Source organism: Polypterus senegalus, chromosome 3 (genome assembly GCF_016835505.1).
Source record: "Polypterus senegalus isolate Bchr_013 chromosome 3, ASM1683550v1, whole genome shotgun sequence".
In the NCBI taxonomy this organism is placed as follows: domain Eukaryota; kingdom Metazoa; phylum Chordata; class Cladistia; order Polypteriformes; family Polypteridae; genus Polypterus; species Polypterus senegalus.
The window spans coordinates 235,115,875-235,135,135 of record NC_053156.1 but is presented as its reverse complement, the minus strand read 5'-3'; the positions used below and the strand labels follow the sequence as shown (position 1 = coordinate 235,135,135).

Below are 19,261 nucleotides of genomic sequence, written 5' to 3'. Positions count from 1 at the left end.
TCATGAGTCCACCATCAGGATAACACTGAACAACAATGGTGTGCATGGCAGGGTTGCAAGGAGAAAGCCACTGCTCTCCAAAAAAAAACATTGCTGCTCGTTTGCAGTTTGCTAAAGATCACGTGGACAAACCAGAAGGCTATTGGAAGAATGTTTTGTGGACAGATGAGACCAAAATAGAAAGAACTTTTTGGTTTAAATGAAAAGCGTTGTGTTTGGAGAAAGGAAAACACTGCATTCCAGCATAAGAACCTTATCCCATCTGTGAAACATGGTGGTGGTAGTATCATGGTTTGGGCCTGTTCTGCTGCATCTGGGCCAGGACGTCTTGCCTTCATTGATGGAACAATGAATTCTGAATTATATCAGAGAATTCTAAAGGAAAATGTCAGGACATCTGTCCATGAACTGAATCTCATGAGAAGGTGGGTCATGCAGCAAGACAACGACCCTAAACACACAAGTCGTTCTACCAAAGAATGGTTAAAGAAGAATAAATTAATGTTTTGGAATGGCCAAGTCAAAGTCCTGACCTTAATCCAATTGAAATGTTGTGGAAGGAACTGAAGCGAGCAGTTAATGTGAGGAAACCCACCAACATCCAAGAGCTGAAGCTGTTCTGTATGGAGGAATGGGCAAAATTTCCTCCAAGCTGTTGTGCAGGAATGATCAAAAGTTACCGGAAACGTTTAGTTGCAGTTATTGCTGCAAAAGGGGGGGTCACACCAGATACTGAAAGCAAAGGTTCATATACTTTTGCCATTCATAAATATATAATATTCAGTCATTTTCGTTAATAAATAAATGACCAAGTGTAATATTTTTGTCTCATTTGTTTAACTGGTTTCTCTTTATATACTTTTAGGACTTGAGTGAAAATCTGATGATGTTTTTAGGTCATATTTATGCAGAAATATAGAAAATTCTAAAGGGTTCACAAAATTTAAAGCACAACTGTACTTCATCTAATTATCTGAATGCTGAGAATGTTGATTCAGTGCAATCTAAACTCTGTAGTTCAGCACACTCATAGGGCACACTCATGCATATATATACTTTATCTATAATTAATGTTCCTTTTGCCAACACGTAGCACTTTACCAATGTTACATTTGTAACATTAAACTCTAAATTGTCACTTATTGTAAGCTGTAAAGTCTGATGACACTCTGATTACCTAAAGGGCTCAGTTCTAAATAGGTGTTTCCTATAGACTTAAGTCATGAATGCCATTCACACATGTGACCCAGAAAATTCCCAAATTAATCACCCTAAGGAATGTAATGGATTTTTTCATTTTCACAGTATATGGGTGAACTATTAGTTTACTGGATTGACAGTATTTGCACATGAAATTCACAATCAAAGAAATGATAAAATGAGCCTGAAAAGTACACAGCAAATTTGTAAACACTGACAAAATGTTTTTTTTTCTCCTAAATAAAAGAACAATGGTGGGGTGTTGTGTTTGTTTCTTTTCATCTACTTAAATAATTTTGTACAATGTACAGTTATAAAGACACGTTAATGTTAACACCAAGGATGAATTTTTTTTTTTCTAACCTAATTTAGGGTCATGGGGAAATGCTTAGTATAAAGTATAAACCAATAATAGATCATAATCCATTCTCATTCACACACCAGCATTGTTGCAGTAGAAATTTAGTAAGGTGCAGGAATCCTGCTTGACTGCTGTATAGTGGTGGCTGTGAAGCAGGGGGTGCACAGCTATGTCTAGCAAGAAATGGATTCGGCATCTTTCTTTTGGGTGTGGATGGAGAATAGCTCCCATATTTCAAGATGTCCATTTACAGTACATAAACTTTACAAATACTGTATATAATCTTAAATGACTACCACAGAATGATCCAGCTTGTCACTCAATTCCCTTATAACTAGATTAATTGCATGAATATCAATATACTTCACATATGTGAAGATGCTGCCATGTATTACATGCTTTATTTTGTCAGTTTTATTCCTTTTACTGCACATATGTAACACTTGCTCCCTGGGACCTTGCCCAGTCAACTTTACTAAGATGTTTGATTCAGCTTTGTTCACAGATACACTTGACGCAATAGTTTTCCAGTAACTTTCTTTGATAGCCTCCTTGTAAGAAAGTAGATTTAGATATAGCCGGTAGAGGAAGAGGATAAAAAAGAGCAAGCAGAGACCCATATAGCGGGGTTAATTTTTTCGAATAGAATAATATTTTTGCATCCTGAATTCAAGGTGAATGGGGGGTGACAGAGCCATTCCTGGCAACACTGAGAGCAAGGCAGGAATCACCCCTAAACAAGCCAGTCCACTTCAGAGCCCACTCATTAACACCCCCCCCACACACACACACACACACAGGTCCATGAAGTGGTAGGAAAAAACCTTGCAGTACTACCTATTGTGTTGATTTCTTCTTATTCCCAGTGATGGGGTATAAAATACATAGAAATTCGAGCCAGGGGTGCTTTGTTCTCCTTGGAGTGTTGAGCGTGATAATATTGATATACTTTGAGGAGCAGAAGGAGGCTGTGGGGTAGGTGAATTTCCCGCTTGGTGTTAAAATACTGTACCAGGCCACTTCAAGTCTTGGATAAAGCATAAGCCAGGAGTGACGGCATGCCTTGGTAAGTTTAAATGCTTGTCATAGCTCAGTAATAGTCACCCCATGGACAGAACACAGACCAGATGGACATTGTACATAGTTCACAATATTACTTCTTTTCACCTGTTCTTTCCTGTACCATGCTTACTACATTCAGTTCATTGCATGGTTGACAAAAAAGTGCAGCCTGTAAATGTCAATGCAGTTTGTAATAAGTTAAAGAAAATCACAATAGTGCCTTTGTTCTAAACCCTCAAAACTTTATAACAGTTCAAGATTACAGATCACAGTGTTAAATTCAAATCTTATTAAAGCTACCATTTTTATGTACAGTACAGGCCAAAAGTTTGGACACACCTCCTCATTCAATGTGTTTTCTTTATTTTCATGACCATTTACAGCACTCCATCACTCTCCATCTTGGTCAAATAGCCCTTACACAGCCTGGAGGTGTGTTTGGGGTCATTGTCCTGTTGAAAAATAAATGATCGTCCAACTAACCTGACTTCTGCACAACACAACTGCTGGTCCCAACCCCATTGATAAAGCAAGAAATTCCACTAAATAACCCTGATAAGGCACACCTGTGAAGTGAAAACCATTTCAGGTGACTACCTGTTGAAGCTCATCGAGAGAATGCCAAGAGTTTGCAAAGCAGTAATCAGAGCAAAGGGTGGCTATTTTGAAGAACTAGAATATAAAACATGCTTTCAGTTATTTCACATTTTTTTGTTAAGTACATAACTCCACATGTGTTCATTCATAGTTTTGATGCTTTCAGTGAGAATCTACCAATGTAAATGGTCATGAAAATAAAGAAAACACATTGAATGAGGAGGTGTATCCAAACTTTTGGCCTGTACTGTATATCAGTATCCACATCTCGGGAACTGCAGGTCTGACATTGTGGTCAGCAACACAGGAGCGCCGCAGGGGACTGTACTTTCTCCCGTCCTGTTCAGCCTATATACATCAGACTTCCAATACGATTCGGAGTCCTGCCACGTGCAAAAGTTCGCTGATGACACTGCTATTCTGGGCTGCATCAGGAGTGGGCAGGAGGAGGAGTATAGGAAGCTAATCAAAGACTTTGTTAAATGGTGCGACTCAAACCACTTACACCTGAACACCAGCAAGACTAAGGAACTGGTGGTGGATTTTAGGAGGCCCAGGCCCCTCATGGACCCCGTGATTATCAGAGGTGACTGTGTGCAGAGGGTACAGACCTATAAATAACTGGGAGTGCAGCTGGATGACAAATTGGACTGGACTGCCAATACTGATGCTCTGTGTAAGAAAGGTCATAGCCGACAATACTTCCTTAGAAAGTTGGCGTCCTTCAACATCTGTAATAAGGTGCTGCAGATGTTCTACCAGATGGTTGTGGTGAGTGCCCTCTTCTCTGCGGTGGTATGCTGGGGAGGCAGCATAAAGGACGCCTCACACCTGGACAAACTTGTGAGGAAGGCAGGCTCAATTGTGGAATGAAGCTGGACAGTTTTAACATCTATGGCAGAGCGACGGGCGCTGAGTAGGCTCCTGTCAATCATGGAGAATCCACTACATCCACTGAACAGTGTCATCTCCAGGCAGAGGAGCAGCTGCTGTCAAAGTCCTGGTCCACTGACAGACTAAGGAGATCGTTCCTCCCCCACACTATGCGACTCTTCAGTTCCACCCGGGTTGGGTGAAAAACTAACATTATTCAAAGTTATTGTCTGTTTTTACATGCATTTTTATTACTCTTTAATTTAATATTGTTTTTTTGTATCAGTGTGCTGCTGCTGGATTATGTAAATTTCCCCTTGGGATTAATAAAGTTATCTATCTATCTATCTATCTATCTGTCTATCTTTTTACAGGGTGTACTAAAAGGTCAAATTATATTTTCACCCAAAAATTCCCATTATTCCTACAGATTACCTATTTCAATTCCAAACAATTCAGTTTCGTGTAAAATTTTGCAATGACCATCATCAAAAGCCAAGGTTAATCCAATTAAAAAGCAAGCATTGATTTATGGCAGAAATGTTTAATGGCATGTTCAAAACTAAGGAGCTCCAGTGAACTAATAATGTCAACTCATGTAAAAGAAAAAAAATGTATGCAGAAAAGTACATACTTAGTTACAGAGTACTTATGATGCATCTGATTACTCAACAGTTCTGTAACCAAGGCACATTGTCTTTGAAAGTTTCCCTGCTTCATACTGCTAATATCTTTGTATATAAAATAGGATGTCTGTCTCCTATATAATCCTATGGTTATTTTCTTTTTGTTGATTATGAAAAACCCGTCATATTATTGTGCGACCGGTATCATTTCGATTCAGTTCCTTTGCGTACTTTAGGTACATCAGTTTTGCCTTGGCCTTAACGTGTCATGTATTTTTTTTATTATTGGTGATTACTGACTACTTTTTCTATTCAATTATTTGACTTTCATTAAGTCAAAATGCAATCTCCGGTTCAAATTCAGGCCTGCTCTTGATGAGGTGTATTCTTGTGTCCGAGTGTAATTCCTCCGCTTATTCCACTATCTCCTCAGTCACAAAAACGATCAATAACTTGAAAATGACCCGGCATGAGGGAGTCTGCCCTGTCATGAGAAATGTTTGCACAATACACCCTGTCATCAGTCAGAGAACATCGAGGTCTTTTTTTTTTGATTGCTGTTGTCACTGCCTTGCCTTGACTAGTGATCGATATGCCTGATCAGCAATCTTTAGTTGGTTATACTTTAAGAGAAGACCTTTAAACGGTTTAGTTAATTGAAATTAACTTGATCTTTACTGCTAGGCAACATAGTTGCTAGGAATTGCTCTTGGTGTTATATCCGTATGCGTAGCAAAATTAAATTCAATTAACAGCACAATATACAATACATAACAACATCCCAACTCTATATACAGCAGCAGAGAATAGTAATATCAGCACAAAGTCACATATATGTTTTTAAGAGTCGTGGTGTGGGAGACAGCTGAATGTAATTTGTCTGGAGGTTTTTTTTTTTTATTTTTTTTGTTTTTTCTGTCCTCCCTAGCGATCGGACCTTATTCTTTTTCTCTGTTAACTAATGTTGTCTTATTTTAATTTCTTATTTTGTCTTTTATTTTTCTTCATTATGTAAAGCACTTTTGTATGAAAATGTGCTATATAAATAAATGTTGTTGTTGTTGTAAACCCTATTATCGATCTGGACCAGATTTTGCATAGGAGCATATGAACAAGATAGACATCTTTGGAACCCAAAAATTTTTATTTTTTTTTTCTTTCCCTGTGTGCTACAGTTTGTACACCAGTGCCATCTGCGGGCTCTGAGCAAGAAACAGAATGAAGCCAGACTATCGGACAAAATGACCAGAGCTTAACATTACTTACTCTGGCAATGCTGCATGTTGCTTCTGCCTACTGTAATATACCAAGAAATATCATTGTCTTTTGCATGGAGATTTTGGGTCAGGCTTCATCAAAAATGCAGAGAAACACAAAAGAAAAATCAAAGGGTTGTTGTTTAAGTCCTGCTTTGTCAACTTTATTTCATAATTTAAGCCCTATGAACTGTCCATCATAAACTGCGAGCATGAGTCAAACATGACTGTGTTCATGGTTACAACCCAGCAAGGAGTTACCACAATTTGGGAATCCAATTTGACCCAAAAAGAACAGATTCTCGACTCACAAGAGCGGAGACATTTATAAACAGGCAGAGTGAATAACGGATGGGACAGCTAGAAGTAGCAACATGGTTACTATTTAAAAGACACAAATCTTTGCTTTCTTTCATTAACCCATTCTACAAATCTATCTGTTGCAATTCTGGATACTTTGGATAGTAGTTTATATTTTTGTGAAAAATTAACAGAGATTATAGTAGAAGTGACTATCTTTCACTTCTTTTGTTCAATCATTTTTTTCATTTCTTTTATATCGTTTCTGACTCACCAAAATTATGTGGTACATTATCATTATTGTTAGAATTAATATACATATTTAGGGTATACTGTGTGAAGAGCTTGTTAGGCTTTCTTGTGAAGCTTTCTGCTCTCCATGTACAGCAGTGGTGATTTCTATGAGTAGTCCAGCATTTTTTTTTTACTTTTGTATAAAAACAACAAAGTAGTTGGGAAAAGTACTCTTCAGGCAGCCTTTTGCATGCACATTTCTGGAAATTAACCAGCATCCTATCCATGGGTAGAATAAAGAAAATTTGATTTATGCTTTAAAATGTTCTGCTTGTCATCAGTTTCAGTATTCTGCTCTAAACAGTAATATAGCTTTGAAATTATATGATTTACATTGATCCCTTGTTCAATTGCCTACATTTTAATTTACATTAAATCTTTACTTAGCTTGATCTAGCTGACCATGCCAAACAGACAGTTTTTGTAAAATGTGTGTCAGTAATTTGCAATTTTGCAAAGAGGGTTTAACAAAAAAATATAACAAGAAAAATAATTGATGTTTCTCAATCTCATCTCAAATATTAGAAAATAAAATTTGACCCAAAAGGTTACACATCTTCTTCCATATCCAACAGGAGACTAAAGATTGACAGAGTAACACAGATTGGAATTGTTAGGTCTTCTTGTTAGTCATTTCACAATTTCTTCCATTGTTCAGAATGGTATAATTTAAAAGAAATGTTTCAAACAAATGCATTACTTTATATTCCAAACCATTTTTATTTGAAGTATTGTTCCAAAACATCTAAAGTTCCATTGCCACAGAAGACAAATCATTTCTATCTGGCAAACACAAAATTACAGCAGAACAGAAATGAATGGAAAAATAAAAATGCTTAAGATGAAATTTGTAAAACATTTCACTTCTGTAACTTTCATTTTCAAAAAAATGCTTTATATAAAACATCTGGGTTGCCCCAGTTTAAAAAAAATGCTCCTATAAACTGGTTACATAGGCTCAGCATTGCAATAAGATTTGTTTAGAACATACACACACATCACTTAAGAACTGTCTTGTGATATTATGGGATGCCTAAAAATATAAAATGATTGAAAACTCAGATATAAAACCAATTACAATGTTCTCTTTACACTACCTGTGGATAAAGAAAATGGAAAAGAAGTGCACCGTAAAAATTATAGACAGATAAGGTGAAACAAATTCAAAATTATTTCATATTATATAAAACATTTTTGAATTAAACATGGATTATTTTTAGTTGTAGATCACAGTATAATACAGGATGGCCTCAAGTTGAAAATTATAATGTTTATACTAATGGTGATTTATAAATACAGCATGTATTATTTACATAAGTGTTCCACTCAAGTCTGAAATTAAAATTTGACAGCAACTTGACATGAAAAATGTCAATTCCAAATCTATTTTATCAAAATTGCTATGCAGCAACAGAAAAAAAGATTAATACAGTCAACATAAGTCATGCTTATTATTTTCAAAGTTGTGACTATCCTGTGTTGACTTATTGAGATTGATGCCACTATATACAGAAAAACAAAACACCAGCACAAAACAGTTCTCTTCCTTCCTTTACCACCACTCCTCCTCAAGCTTCGTCTCCTTCCTCCCAACTCTGGCTCTTCGAGTGGTGGTGGCTGGGCCCTTTTATAGCCCACCCAGAAGTGTTCCAGGTGATTAACCACCTGGTCCTAATTGCACTTCCGGGTGGGGCTGAAGACTCGTCCAGCTGGCCTGTGGGAAGCAGACAGCCCCCCCTAGCGGCCACCCCGGGCCCCAACCAAGCTGTGGAGGACTCCATCTCCCATGGAGCCCTGCGGGTGGTTGGGGAATCACCGTCGGCCAGGGAGGCTGCCACCAAGTGTCCCGGGGAGGTATTGGACTGCCCATGGTGGCTCCCCCGGAACATAAGCAGCAGGGGCATCCCTGCCGGGCATGGGACCCGGCTGTCCTTCACTATATATATATATATATATATATATATATATATATATATATATATATATATATATATATATATATATATATATATATATATATAAAACATATTGTGATATTGAGACATGGGAGATTAGAGATTTTTGGGGCATCATGAGGGCCAATCAAGTATATTTAAATGAAACATTAGTTAAAGCGACTCTCCATCAGATTGATTCAAGATGGCATTGCTACTGGAGATAAAGGTCCTGGGCAAGAAGAGGTGGGTTCAGGTGTGTGGAACTCAGAAGAGGTGTTAGAGGTGACATGGTTGTTAGTCTTCTGATCTGCTGAAAAAGGGAAAAAAGGCATTAGTTGAAAGTGCCCTCTGGCTTTCTAAATAGTACAATTTTCTGAGCCCTTAAACTGTTCCCTATTCACGTGTGTGACAGGGTAATCCTATTGGGTTTAGTCCCACACCACAAAGTCATGAAAATGGGACAGAGAACCACCTGGTTATGCAAGGATTCGACTTGCCATCCATTGCTGGGGTGCATGGTCCGTCGGTCTGTAAATTAAAAGAAGAAAAGTCAGGAGTAATTAAGACAGTTATTGAAATAAGGGCCTGTTTTAAGTCATGGAATGCAGCCTGAGTTTTAGCATCCCATACTACTGTGGTAGGATCCCTCTTCTTTGTAAGGTCTGTGAAGGACGCTGGTCTCTCACTAAACCGGGGAACAAGCTGGTGGTAGTAACCCGCTAAACCTAAGAAAGCCTGCACCTGTTTCTTGTTTTTTGAACGAGGCCAATTCAGGATGGCATTTACTATGGCGCATTATGGATGAACAGTACCCCTGCTGAACAAGTAGCCTAAATATTTGTCCTCGGTCAATCCAAAGAAACACTTCTTCAGGTTGATATGTAGTCTGGATTCACTAAGTGTCAGGAGCACCACATGAACCTGCTACATGCATTCCTCCAAGGTGTTGGAACATGTGGTTACATAGGCTCAGGATTTGCATGCATGTGACTTTATGTAAGAGATAGATTGATACAGATTTTTTGCATGCCTGTATTAAGCAGTACTGATTTTATTATGTATTGTGTATTAAATTTCTCCAACTGAATTTCCTGTTTTGCAAATTTCTAGTTATTGTTTCTGTGTGTAGAATATAGTTTTATAAATGTATTCCTTAAATAGATTTTTGTCTTTTTTCTTGCAGTAAAAGTTGGTTTTAAAATTTAATAGGGTAAAAAAAAATAGAATACTAAATAAATATCAGTATTAAAAATAATGCCTGCAGTTATTTTAATAATGTTAGTTTAAATAACATAAAGCTTTGGCCAACCAAATAGTTCATGGATGTAGAGTTGCACAATATGAAATTCTGTTACAAGGCATTTTCAGAATCTTTAACATCGAGTTGTTGTGCATTTTAAGTTAGATGCTTATTAGTCTTCTAAGCTAGCATGGCTAACAAGCAGATTGTTTTGTCTTGTCTTTCTTTCTTGATTGATTGTATTATATTCCTATTGTTTCATCCCATGTTATCAACTGAAAGGTAAACACAGAACAGATAGTTAGCAAATCAATAATATATGATTGTTATTGAATATATAACATTAGTCTTGCAAGACTTCTATCATTGAACAGTATGTATTCATTAAAGTTGGCACAGGCTGGTATAGGCTCATTTTCTAAAAATATGTTGATGATAATTAAGTATCAAGCAGAAAGACAGTGTATTTGGGCCAGGAGAGAAGTGATGTGTGATTTTCTAAATTAATTGTAGTAAATGACAGTTATTAGGTACCTGAAAGCCCAAAGATTAATATTACATTTTTATAGATAAAAATTCTTAGCTTTTAATACCTGTATTCTAATTTTATCCAGGTTTAGTTTAGTAAATATCCAGGGTTAGTCCTTGCCCTTTAACACTAGAATCACTGAAGCCTACAAAAAACTCGTAATCCCGGACCACCTTAAATTCTTTTGCACCTCTCCATTAGCGTCTTTTGTTTTGTAAATGTGTCGATAAGCACAAGCAGTAAGCAGCTTGCTGGCCCATCCCTCCACGGATGCAGCTCAAGTTGTAAAGAAGATTCTCAGAGCTAAATAAAGCCTGTTTATATGGGTATGAGGTGCCTAGAATTATAGAGGGTAAATAATATATCGTCACTTGGAATACATACATTTCATGTGTGTTCCATGTCTACAATGATCTATGTAAATGTAGGATGACAGTAAATGCAAGGCAGTAATTGTTGAATACATAGCAAAAAAATAAATGTTTGACTGACATGGGCATGCTGACAAAATACATGTGCAATGTTACTTCAGTACGTGAATGTTTTTAGCTGCAGGTGGAAGCTCGTGTTGCACTTCATGCAACTGTTGTTATGGTTCTGCCTTTGTCCAAAAATGGCTCCATAAGCTTTATGACCTTAGTCTCGGAAGGTCTTTGTCCTGTGGGACAACTTTTTCTAAATAAAGAATGGCATTGCACATGTACTTTGTCATCATGCCTGTATCTATCAAACACAGGAAGCTCTGCAGTCTACTTTTGACTTTACGCTACAGGAAGATAAGTAAATAAATCAAGGTAAATAACATTCGATCTGGCTTTTATATAAGTAACATATAAATGTTTTTTATATAAAGACCATCACAAAACATAATCACAAACAGAACTTTGCACAATACTTTGGCAAGCTGTGTAAGCCCTGCTGTTTCATTTAATGGCATTCTTGTGGCAGATTGACTGGCAGAATGATGCCCAACCTGTTGCTGCATCCAAAAAGTGCTACCTTTCGCCTTCATGCCTGGTGCAGCTGCGTTGTTCTTATGTGTGAGTGGATGTTTCTTGCAGGGAGGGCTTCTGTTCTCTTTCTCTGATGTAGAACCCTCATCTTCATCTCTGTTATTGCACTTCTTTATTTAAAAAAAGCTAATCTTTACAAGTACAATAAATTAAAACTGGTTGTTACAGACTCAAATCAAATTTATCTTTTTATTTCTATAATATTAACAATAAGAGCAGCTCACTACTCAAAACAGTGATTTTAGGAAGCACTCAGAATAACCTCCGAGAACCTCTTGATTAGGAGTCAGCAGTTCTTACCGCTGCACCCATGCCGTCGTGTCAACGTTGTACCATAACTCAGTTTCTTTTTCTATGGTTATATTCTTGAATAAAAGTGCACTTGTTTTGTTATATGTGTACCTTTTGTGAGAGTTTATTTGATATTTGGACTTCAGCCTTCAAACATTATACACGTCATGTTTACATTTTGTTAATTATTACTAAAACATGAAAAATGTTTCTTTTGCAGTTATGTGGTCAACAATTCCTGCATCACATTGACTGTCATCCTACATTTACATAGATTATTGTAGACACGGAACACACATGAAATGTACAGTATGTATTCCAAATGACAATATATTATTTACCCTGTGCAATTCCAGGCATCTCACACCCAGATAAACAGACTCTAGCTCTCAGAATCTTCTTTGCAATTTGAGCTGTTTTGGTGAGGGGATGGGATAGTAGGCTGCTTGCTGCTTGTGCTGATCAACATATTTGCAAAACAAATGACGCTGACAGAGAGGTGCGAAGGAATTTATGGTAGCTTGGGATTACAAGTTTTTTTGTAGGCTTCAGGGATTCTAGTGTTAACTGATGCTGCTAGCTTTAACTCTGGTTCAGTTACAAATTCTGAAACATTTAAAGTACAGTTTTGAAAAGGATTAAAAACGCCATACAATTCATGGAATAGATTTTGATACAACATGTTAACTTAATGTGAAGTAGCAGTCTATAGAATTATTTTATTTCTTCTAATAAAATAGCAATACAGGGTGGTCCAGATCTAACTTTCCAGATCATCTGGATGACTTTGATTTATGCAGGAACGATTCCAGTTCTAAGCGAAGACAATTGTTCATGTTGTCAGTTCGCACACTTCTTGATGGTCCAGGATTTTTCAGGTCATTTTCTATGTAATAAACGTAATAAGTTATAGGGTAATGAAAATTGCATAGTTAGATCTGGACCACCCTATACATTCTTCTTAATTTATTTCAATCTAATTACACTTTTTGCATTCCAAGGTATATTTGAGAATCAAAACTAGAAATACCATAGTAAATGGTATTCATTTAAAAAGATAAAACTGGGAATTTCATACTACTGAATAGTCTGCGTTTCAAAACATTTGTAGCATGATTTATGTTGTACAGAAAAAAATGACCAGTATTTGTTAAACTGAGTATGACACACTCTTTATTAAATGAAAAACTTTATTTGAAAGTGAACAATACATTGATGAATGAAATAAGAATCATATTAGGAGTACCAATTTACACAATTACTTTCCGAGAACAAATTTGGCAAAATTCAGTTAAATTTTAGATACATTATCTGGCAATATCTAGCTTCCATCATCTAAATCAAATAATAACTAAGACTGAATTTTAATGTTTTCTTTTTTAGGAAGGTTTTAATGTTTCTTGGCAGGAGGACGAGTAAGAACTGTGTTTAACTTTGAAAATGTATTCTTGGTAAAAGGAATAGGTAGTATTCAGGGAGCTTTGAGTGATACGGAAAATGATCTGTATTCTTGTTCTTAAGGGTGTTTTTAGTGTAATTTAAATAGAGATTACTTAACTTCAAGCAGTGATGGAACAGATCTGGTAATACAGAGAGTAAAATAATGTCTCAATACAAATGTGACACAGTAAATAATTCAGTAATTAGGGTTCCCTGTGTTAAGACAGATCATTTTGAAAATTCCTCAGTACTGTTTAAAAGACAAAAATACAGTAGGTGCTTTGTGTTGCATTCCCAAGAACTTAAATGCATTTTGCTGAGTTTGGTGATATTTGCAAACACTTCTGTGATTTCTCTGAACTCATGCCAAAGCAAACACAGTGGAGTTCAAGCATTGCTAGTTAGGAGTGATTGTGACACCTAGGCGTTCAAAGATTTTTGTCCAAAATTATGTTAATTTGGTGCATGCTCAAAAGATGTGGCCCAGTGAGGCTGGAGCTACATTGCAACATTCACAGATTGAGTCTTGCCGTGGATAATTTAAATAAACAGAATAAATGCACTCAATAAAAAATGTTACAAGTTGAATAATTGAGTGTTTTGCAGCATATGTAGCTAGAGTTTATTCTGAGCATGACTGCCTTCCACTTCTTTTCTGAAATATTAAGTGAAAGACTATTTCCCCATTGTACTTTGAGATCTTTTAAAGGAAGGGACTTTAAAATGTTTTTATATACTGTAGAGGTACCATCTGAGTCTTCAGGTGATCCGTTTAGCAAAGTTTCAAATTTGAAAATAGTGGAAAAATTGATAATAAGTTACATTTGAAACTTAATTGTTTCGTAGAATGCAAAGACATGTTCTATGTACAGATATCTAAGTGTCTTTATTCCGGACATTCTCCTAATATTAAATACTTTGTATGTTTGAATGAGTGGAAAAAGGTGGTTGTCATGTAGTGGTGCAACAGATAAAAGCTTCTCTGTCTTAAATTGCTTCCTACAATTGGATTATTAGTGTATTGACAATAATTTGTATATAGTGGGGCACAAAGCAAAGATTATTAAGAAGTGCTGCAAGACTTTTTCTATTGCAGACCAAGTTTGTGTATGGTTGTCCAGGTTTTTAATGACTTGTATATTTGCCATCCAGTAATAAAATTGGAAGTTAGGTAGTGCCATACCCCCTTCTGCTTTAGGTTGTTGCAGTGTCGCCCTTAGGATGCGTGGATGTTTTGAATTCTAAATATATGAGGTTATGAAGGAGTCTGATTTCTTAAAAAATGATTTGTTAATGTGTATGGGGATGCTTTGCAATAAAAAAAAGAAGCTTGGGAAGGCTGTTCCTCTTGACAGTGTTGATTCTCCCTGCTAATGTGAGATGGAGGGTAGACCATCTATTCATGTCTTGCTTAATTATTTCCATGCAGACATCTAAATTTTGTTGGAAAAGAGCTTTACATGTGATATTTACTCCAGATATTTAAACTGATCTGATAAATGGGAAGGTGTCCAGCCTAATATTGTGTGCTACCGAGGTCACTAGAAAAGGCACACTTTTATTCAAATTGGTTTTGATTCCAGATATCTTTTGAAAATCTGCTAGTGCTTTTTGATCTGCTGGCACAGAATTTTGTGAGTTCTGTCTGATTAACTTGTGACATTTTTTTCTAAAAAAAGCCTAAAGAGATGTGACCCAAAGTGAAAAATAGCATTAAATCAACCATAGCATCAAGTATATGTCATCCTGTTTTACATCCAAGTTCTACTAAAAATAATCTAGTATTCAATATATTTAGTCCATTATTACTGGCACATCATAAGGTACTATAATGTAATCTGATCTTTTGACCAGCCGCTAAAGATGGGGCATCAGAATCTAATGGCACTGCACTACTTTTTGAAGCCATGTTGAGATTAACCTATTTTAAAGCCCTTAGCAGTCCTGTAATTGGATCCTGTCAAAAAATTAATAAACATGATCATTCAATATGCAAGCAGTATTCTTTTATGCAGCACTTTGAATTTAAGATGTCTAATTATCATTTTTGCAGTTAACGTTTTGAAAGGTTAATAATTTGTGCTGAAAGTTTTTAATTCAGTAATCCATCTGATTTGACAAAGTGAAACTGAAAACTTATTTAACAACTTAATCACAATGCAAAAAAGCACATGAAATGCTTTAATCTTGCTGTTGTTTGTTAGAGATTTGTCTGACACTTTCAAAGTCTTATTTTTATATCGCTTTGATTCATGTTTCCTCAGTGAGGCATTCTCACTATTTATCCAGATAATCCAGGTTTATCTCATTATGTTTATTTTAACTTAGTGTTGTATCTTTCTGTACTAAAAGATGATAAGGAAATTTTAATTGTTTGCCATTTTCTTCAATTTTTACTTTACTATAACATAACAGATTATGTTTATCACAAGCTAGTCTTAAGACCTAGTATCCATTAAAGTATTGTGGAGAGTTGGAGCCAGAATGGCATTTTGGAAGTGGCTTTCCATGCACTACTGTCAGTGGTACAATGAATCATTTGTGGCTCATGCCAGTGAAAGATAGTGTATTATACTGGCTTTAAATGGACTTGTACTAAGCTACAGTGGTTCTACAAGAAATAGCTGAAAAAGGAATCAGCCAGCATTTCCACAGTCGTTAGGTGACGTCAGCTCAATTCAAAACTTCTTAGGCCCTGCTTTGTACTTCTAAAGGAAGACATCTTAAAAGCAGTTTTCAATGACTCGCACTGTAAATTACTTAACAGTGTGTAAGGCTATAAAGGCCCCACTGGCCCCCAGAGGGTACTTTTTCTTGGTGGGATTGCAACTTAATGAGGAATTCTTCAACCCTTTGGCAGCATCTAGGTGATGCCCATAAATAGTGCAAATAGGATTCATGGGTGTAAAGGCCCACCTCTTACTAGTGGACTCTAGCATATCAATAAGTATATCTATAAAAAATGTAAAAAAAATGATTAGTGAGTGAAAACATTGTGCATCTCACACAATTATAGAAGAATCCAGATGGCATGTTTTGATTGTTTGAATCATCTGTGAGTCTGAAAGGCACAATGCAATCTCAATTTTCCCTTGTATATGAGTTATGTTGTGAACTGAATACAGTGAAGACATTTTGACTTTGACTTCAATCAATCAATCAATCAACATTTATTTATATAGCACATATTCATACAAAAAAATGTAGCTCAAAGTGCTTTACAAAATGAATAGAGAAATAGAAGACACAATAAAAGATAAACATAAGTCAAAATTAATTAACATAGAATAAGAGTAAGGTCCGATGGCCAGGGTGGACAGAAAAACAAAAAAACTCCAAAGGCTGGAGAAAAAAACAAAATCTGTAGGGGTTCCAGACCAAGAGACCGCCCAGTCCCCTCTGGGCAATCTACCTAACATAAGTCAAACAGTCCTCTTTGTATTTAGGGTTTTCATGGAAGGACCTGATGATGATGGTCATGTAGACTTCTGGCTTTCAGTCCATCAATGTTGGTGCATCATGATGCTTTGAGTAGGTGGTGGTGGCGCAGGCCGCCACCACAAAGAAACCGGAAAAACAAACAGAAGAGAGAGTTGGGGTCAGTATGGATTTTGGAGCCACTGTGAATAGTTATTATGAAGAATTGAACATACAGAGTATCAGTATTAAGTTAAAGTGAAGTTATAAAAAAGCCATGTTAAAGTAATGTGTTTTCAGCAGTGTTTTAAAGTGCTCTACTGTATCAGCCTGGCGAATTCCTATTGGCAGGCTATTCCAGATTTTAGGTGCATAACAGCAGAAGGCCGCCTCACCACTTCTTTTGAGTTTAGCTTTTGGAATTATACGGAGACACTCATTTGAAGATCTAAGGCTACGATTTGGAATATAGGGGGTCAGACATTCCGATATATAAGATGGAGCGAGATTATTTAAGGCTTTATAAACCATAAGCAGTATTTTAAAGTCAATCCTGAAAGACACAGGCAACAAGTGTAGTGACATCAAAACTGGAGAAATGTGTTCGGATTTTTTTTTCCCAGTTAGGATTCTAGCAGCTGCATTCTGCACTCGTTGCAAATGATTTATTTCTTTTTTGGGTAGTCCTGAGAGGAGTGCGTTACAGTAATCTAGTCTAGTGAAAACAAAAGCGTGAATTAATTTCTCTGCATCTTTCAATGATATAAGAGGTCTAACTTTAGCTATGTTTCTTAAGTGAAAAAATGCTGTCCTAGTGGTCTGATGAATATGTGATTTAAAATTCAGATTACAGTCAACGGTTACCCCTAAATTTTTTACTTCCGTCTTAACTTTTAATCCTAGTGCATCAAGTTTATTTCTGATAACCCCATTGAATCCATTATTGCCAATTACTAAAATGTCAGTTTTCTCTTTATTTAGTTTGAGAAAATTACTATTCATCCATTCAGAAATACCAGTAAGACATTGTGTTAGTGAATCGAGAGAGTCGGAGTCATCAGGTGCTATTGATAAGTAAAAGACTTCTTTTTGCTTGTAGGTCACCAGATGAGTTTCATGTCATTATGTCATTTGTATATTTTGTTCCTGTAAGGAGTTGTTCATTTTTTACTGTCTACTGCTAAGAAAGCATAAAGTTACTGTGATACACAAAGAGATAACTAATAGTTGGTTGTAATGACTGCCATTGTAAATAATGTACAAGGAAGTGTTTTTTTACAGATTCTAGAGTTCATTAATAGCCTTCTTTGATTTCGTCATGAAGATCACATTAGTCAACAAAGAGAAGTTCTGAATTCTTTAAGATTGCTGTAGTTTAGTACTTTTGTTTGTGGACAGTTTTTACTTGAAAATGGTTTGGAGTTTCTTACCTGTATCAGTAAACAGCAACCTTACTAATATTCCTTTTACTGTGTTTTCCTGGCATCTTTCCTGAAAGTTCTGTTGTGTTAGCTTAGAGAAAAAAAAGTACACTTCTTTTTAACTACTTTTAGGTAGTGTAATCATATTAGTTAATTTTTTATTTGAGAATTTCATGCATTTTAAACCTATATGGTGAGAAGAATTGTTAAATTAAAATAGGGAAAATTTTGCTTCATGAGTCCCAGCTTGGTTTACTTAATGTAGTGTTCTTGTTTCACTTATGATTGTCTGCATTATTCCCTGTGCATAAGCTCAGATGAATGCAAAGTAGCAACTACTGAAAGCACTGCCCTTTGTGTTCTTTTTTTTTTTTTAGTGGGACTTCTCCTTTGGCTTGTTTAAACGCAATGCTACATACTAACTCCAGAGGAGAAGAAGGAATTTTCTACAAAGTGCCAGGGCGTATGGGAGTCTATACTTTGAAGGTGAGTACACAAATGACACTATAAGAAAAAGCATGGGTAAACTGAAAAAGATTATATAACATTGGATATGTTTTTAAATACTCGAGGCATTAAAGGTAGAAGAAAGAAAGGGGAATTGGGCAATTGTTTCCAGTATCTTAAGCCATTTTTGTCATGTGTTCTTTTCAGTTTTACAAACTGAACAATATATTTTTCAGTGGTTTACATGTTATGTGCTGTTTTGAAATGACGTCTTCAGTTGCATTTCCATCTAATGAAAACAAAAAGTCACACCATATTGCCACCTAAACAATTATACACTTTGGGTGCTTTTTATAGCAAAACTATGTTAAAATATAGGGTGATTGTCAAAAGTCATATTGCATTGCATGGATGCGAGTTTAGTGTTCTTTGGAAAACATTTCAGTATAAACCTATGTGTGAACATTTCATTAATCCGTGTAATCTGCACATGGAAGATGTTCTAGCTTTGCTTGTGTGAACGTAACCCGGACACAGACAGGCAGACATGTTGTTTTTCACTCACCACACATTTATTAACAATACTATTATTTACAAAGTCCACGTGCACACAAACCCCAAGTCCCCAAAGTCCTGGCCAATACACAATGCCTCCACTCTTCAGGCCGCCTCCACTCTCCTCTGCTTAGTCCTTCTTCCACCCGACTCCAGCCTCGAATGAAGGGAGGCGGCCCCTTTTATCCTCACCCGGATATGCTCCAGGTGGTCCCCGGCAATCAACCGCCGACACGCACCTGTGTGGCGGAAGTGCTGGCTGTACTACTGGAAGCATTCTGGGTGTCTCTGCTTCTCTTCCCCCCCAGCACTTCCTGGTGTGGCGGAAGTACTGAGGTCCAGGGTTCCCAAGGCATTGGGACACCCCCTGGCGGTGACCACTGGCCCCTACAGGGTTGGGCT

The 19,261-nt window shown here is 36.5% G+C and overlaps 1 protein-coding gene across 3 annotated transcripts in view; it reads left to right on the top strand.

Moving 5' to 3' along the window:
* asxl2 (ASXL transcriptional regulator 2) overlaps nt 1–19,261 on the top strand; it is a 291,665-nt gene that overhangs the window by 131,607 nt on the left and 140,797 nt on the right. For all 3 annotated transcript variants that reach the window (XM_039748788.1, XM_039748791.1, XM_039748790.1), the window contains exon 3: nt 18,235–18,343. In XM_039748788.1, coding sequence (XP_039604722.1) covers nt 18,235–18,343 — 109 coding nt within the window. The remainder of the gene's footprint in view (nt 1–18,234; nt 18,344–19,261) is intronic.